Source organism: Camelina sativa, chromosome 7 (genome assembly GCF_000633955.1).
Source record: "Camelina sativa cultivar DH55 chromosome 7, Cs, whole genome shotgun sequence".
NCBI lineage: Eukaryota > Viridiplantae > Streptophyta > Magnoliopsida > Brassicales > Brassicaceae > Camelina > Camelina sativa.
In genome coordinates this window covers 8,547,338-8,550,514 of record NC_025691.1, presented here as the reverse complement: position 1 = coordinate 8,550,514, position 3,177 = coordinate 8,547,338, and the positions used below count along the sequence as shown (strand labels likewise).

Below are 3,177 nucleotides of genomic sequence, written 5' to 3'. Positions count from 1 at the left end.
GCTGGCTGAAAAGTCGTGAAACTTACTTTTCAACAATGGAGCATATTTTTGCAGCAAGATCTCCCTTAAAATCTTGTTCGCTTACTTCCAAATATTCTATAAGCTCCTTTGCTAGCGGCTTCACGTTATTCTCATTCACCAGAAGGTAAATAAGTTCAAGTGCCCTTTTCTGAATTGAAGCATCTGAATCCTAAACCAGAAGATATTTTAGAACACTTTTTCCATTTAATAAAGAGTGATCTCAGACTACCTAAATAGAATTGGATGGTTACATGTAAAAATATATATATTCAGTGACTATAGTAAAACACCATGCCGGGAAGCATGTTATAGCTCAGCGATATAAATTGAATTCCGTAACCAGTAAAAACAGTGGACTAAAAATCATCTGGTAAGTCAATAAGATACAACCAACAGAGAAGTGTAACACCATATAAAATACCTTAACACACTCCAGGATTGTAGCTCTGTGTCTCTGAACCGCTTGGGAATCAACAGTTAAGGCTCTCATCAGCATGTTTAATGCTACGTATCTGAGAAAGCAAAGCTAAGGTTTATCGTTTTTGGAAGGTGGTCAATGGAGAGACAAGAAAGGCATCAGGTGCAGTGTGTTATCAATTGCCACAAAATATCTTCCACATCCATACACAATACTGTCAAAACATGTCAGGTTTGGTTTATTTTATCTTTATAAGAGTTGCTCCTTCAAGCAGAAAAAAAAAAACAAAAACAAAAACAAAAAAAAAGAATCACGGAAAACTAGACATATTTGAATGAATCAATAATTATCGGTATTATAGCAAATAAAAATTGAAAGATTACTGTTGATCAATAGTAAGATGTCAAGAGATAAGGTTACAGAAAACTCAAACAATGGTGGTACTCGATAAAAACCTGATGTTATTATCTCGGTTGGACAAGAATTTTCCCAAGATATTGATTGCAAGGACTCGTAAGCCACCGTTTTCTTCAATGCTCATTATCGTTTGAACGCATTCGTATAGGATAGCGTTGCCTGCATTTTTGTTTGACTCGGTTTTTGATGCCACCTAAGACATTATAAAATCAAGTTGGGAATCAAAACGATTTTCTGTGATTATGATTCTAACTGCTCTAGATCAATTTTTTTTTAATGCAAGTGTAACAGAGATCCTTCTAGCAAAATCCATAAAGGTGAGAAAAAGGCTTCATTTGTTACCTTTATTGATTCTGGAAAATCAGAAAGAGCAAAACATTATGAAAATAACATAAAGGAAGCTTTTGAAAAGCAAATAAAGGATCACAAAGACAGCAAAACATGAAAAACCAGGTCATTCAAGCCAGGAAGGCCTTGAAAAAAAAACTTGACAGACTAAGTACAACAAACCTGAGCAAGTATATCATTCATACAGTCACTAGCATCTGCATCCCCTTGGCCCAAAACACGCAACAGTCTGAGCAATCTGATGTGAAGAAATGGATCCATAATTCCAGCAACATCATACTCTGGTGAATATGGACTGTTTGCAATATCTCTCAGGGTTTTAACCAAGCCCTCTGTGCATTTCTGTCAATCAGATAAGGAAACCGCTAATTTTCCGTCATGTCAAGCAAAACAATGATTGAAAACACTCAAATCAGTTCAGCATGTAACTAAACTTATGTAAGGGTCGCAGGATAACCATGAATCCAAAGAGAAAAAAATGGGGATGCATGGATGATATAGATTCCAGATATAAGGATAATGAAACTATGAGACAGTAGGAGGCTAAGAGTTACAAAGAGAAGTCTAATGAACAGATACAGAGCTACTTTTAGATTCTCCAAGAGAGAAGGAGAGTGCACACTACAACATACAAGGCAGCCTAATATTCTTTTAACCAAATAGAAAGGATATCAGCAGTTTACCTTACGGAAATATTCAAGGGCTTCGGAACTGACATTACAGATCTCCGTGCAAAGGTGAACTCCCGTAATGAGAACACCATGATGCTTTTCTTTGAGTAAAGCAGCACCAGGATTAATAAAGTTCTCAGAAAGATCAGGAACTTTTCTGATGATCCTTATGGCGCAAAGAGCTGCCTAAATAAAGAAAAAAGTTAACGAATGAAAATTTCATCTGTTGTGCTCGTCAATGGATACAAAAATAACAGAAGTAAAGTTAAGATTCATGAAAATGAATGCATAGCTCTTAAATTACTGCTTTATTTAGTTAAAACATGCAAGTCAACTTAGCTTCTAAAATTCTGTTATCTGAACAGGTGCAATTACAGTAGGAGAAAGCACTCACTTTCTTGCGTATATTTGGATCACGAAACTGAAGCAATCTTTCAACTTCAGGGGCGAGATCACGAGCCATTTCTGCTGAACAAATATTTCCTAAAGCACAGAGAGCAAGCCCCACAATGTATTGGTTTGTGTGATTCAGATCTCTAGACGTGAGTCAAGGTTCTCACAATATCAATTTAAAAATTTGTACGAAGCTGCCAGCAAAAATTTAAAAACTAAAAAAAAAAAAGAATCAAATTCGAAAAAATTCCACCGAAAAGGATACTGCTTCAGGGAGTTGGTGACAAGCATTAGCACTTCTTGCCTTTCATCAAGAAGCAACATCAACCCGAGATAACCAATCCTCTTCTCAGGAAACCCAGGAGAAGCAATTAACTTCAAGCACTCCATCTGCCCGAAATGAGTTGGATAACCAAGCATGTGAATGAACATGAGCTTTGCTAGATCCCTGTGTCTGTAGTCCTGGTCATTTTCATTAATAGAAGCACGGATTGCAGCACATTCTTTCCTTACAACAGCACGTTCCTCAGCAGCGGTTTTACTTGCACGTATAGCCCGAATCATGTCGCTGCAAACATCAACAAATGATGAATCCAAGCAAAGTAAACTGTATTACTGTAACACTAGCACAAAGCTTAAGAGGATTTGATTATACAATTACAACATGCCTAATCTCTCACTTCCATAATCCACCAATACAATTTCATTTTCCGAATTGAATTTTGCCGACAAATATACAGATTCGCCAGTAGAAAACTTAAAGAATCAAAGCTACATTTACGGATTTAGAAATCAAAAACGCAACACTGGAAGTATCGCATATTACTATAGTTAGAGATCGGAAGCAAAGTGAATCCTAACCTGAGACGCGTCCCGGAAGAGAAAGGATTCATGATTGTTGTTGTATCC

The 3,177-nt window shown here is 36.7% G+C and overlaps 1 protein-coding gene across 2 annotated transcripts in view; it reads right to left on the bottom strand.

The window, feature by feature from the left end:
- Positions 1–3,171, bottom strand: part of LOC104700743 (AP-1 complex subunit gamma-2) — an 8,526-nt gene extending 5,355 nt beyond the window's left edge. For both annotated transcript variants that reach the window (XM_010416307.2, XM_010416306.1), the window contains exons 1-8: positions 3,130–3,171; positions 2,534–2,836; positions 2,270–2,411; positions 1,888–2,061; positions 1,367–1,546; positions 895–1,049; positions 443–533; positions 27–190 (exon numbers count right to left, since the gene is read on the bottom strand). In XM_010416307.2, the coding sequence (XP_010414609.1) occupies positions 27–190; positions 443–533; positions 895–1,049; positions 1,367–1,546; positions 1,888–2,061; positions 2,270–2,411; positions 2,534–2,836; positions 3,130–3,161 (1,241 nt within the window). In that variant the 5' untranslated portion in view covers positions 3,162–3,171. The remainder of the gene's footprint in view (positions 1–26; positions 191–442; positions 534–894; positions 1,050–1,366; positions 1,547–1,887; positions 2,062–2,269; positions 2,412–2,533; positions 2,837–3,129) is intronic.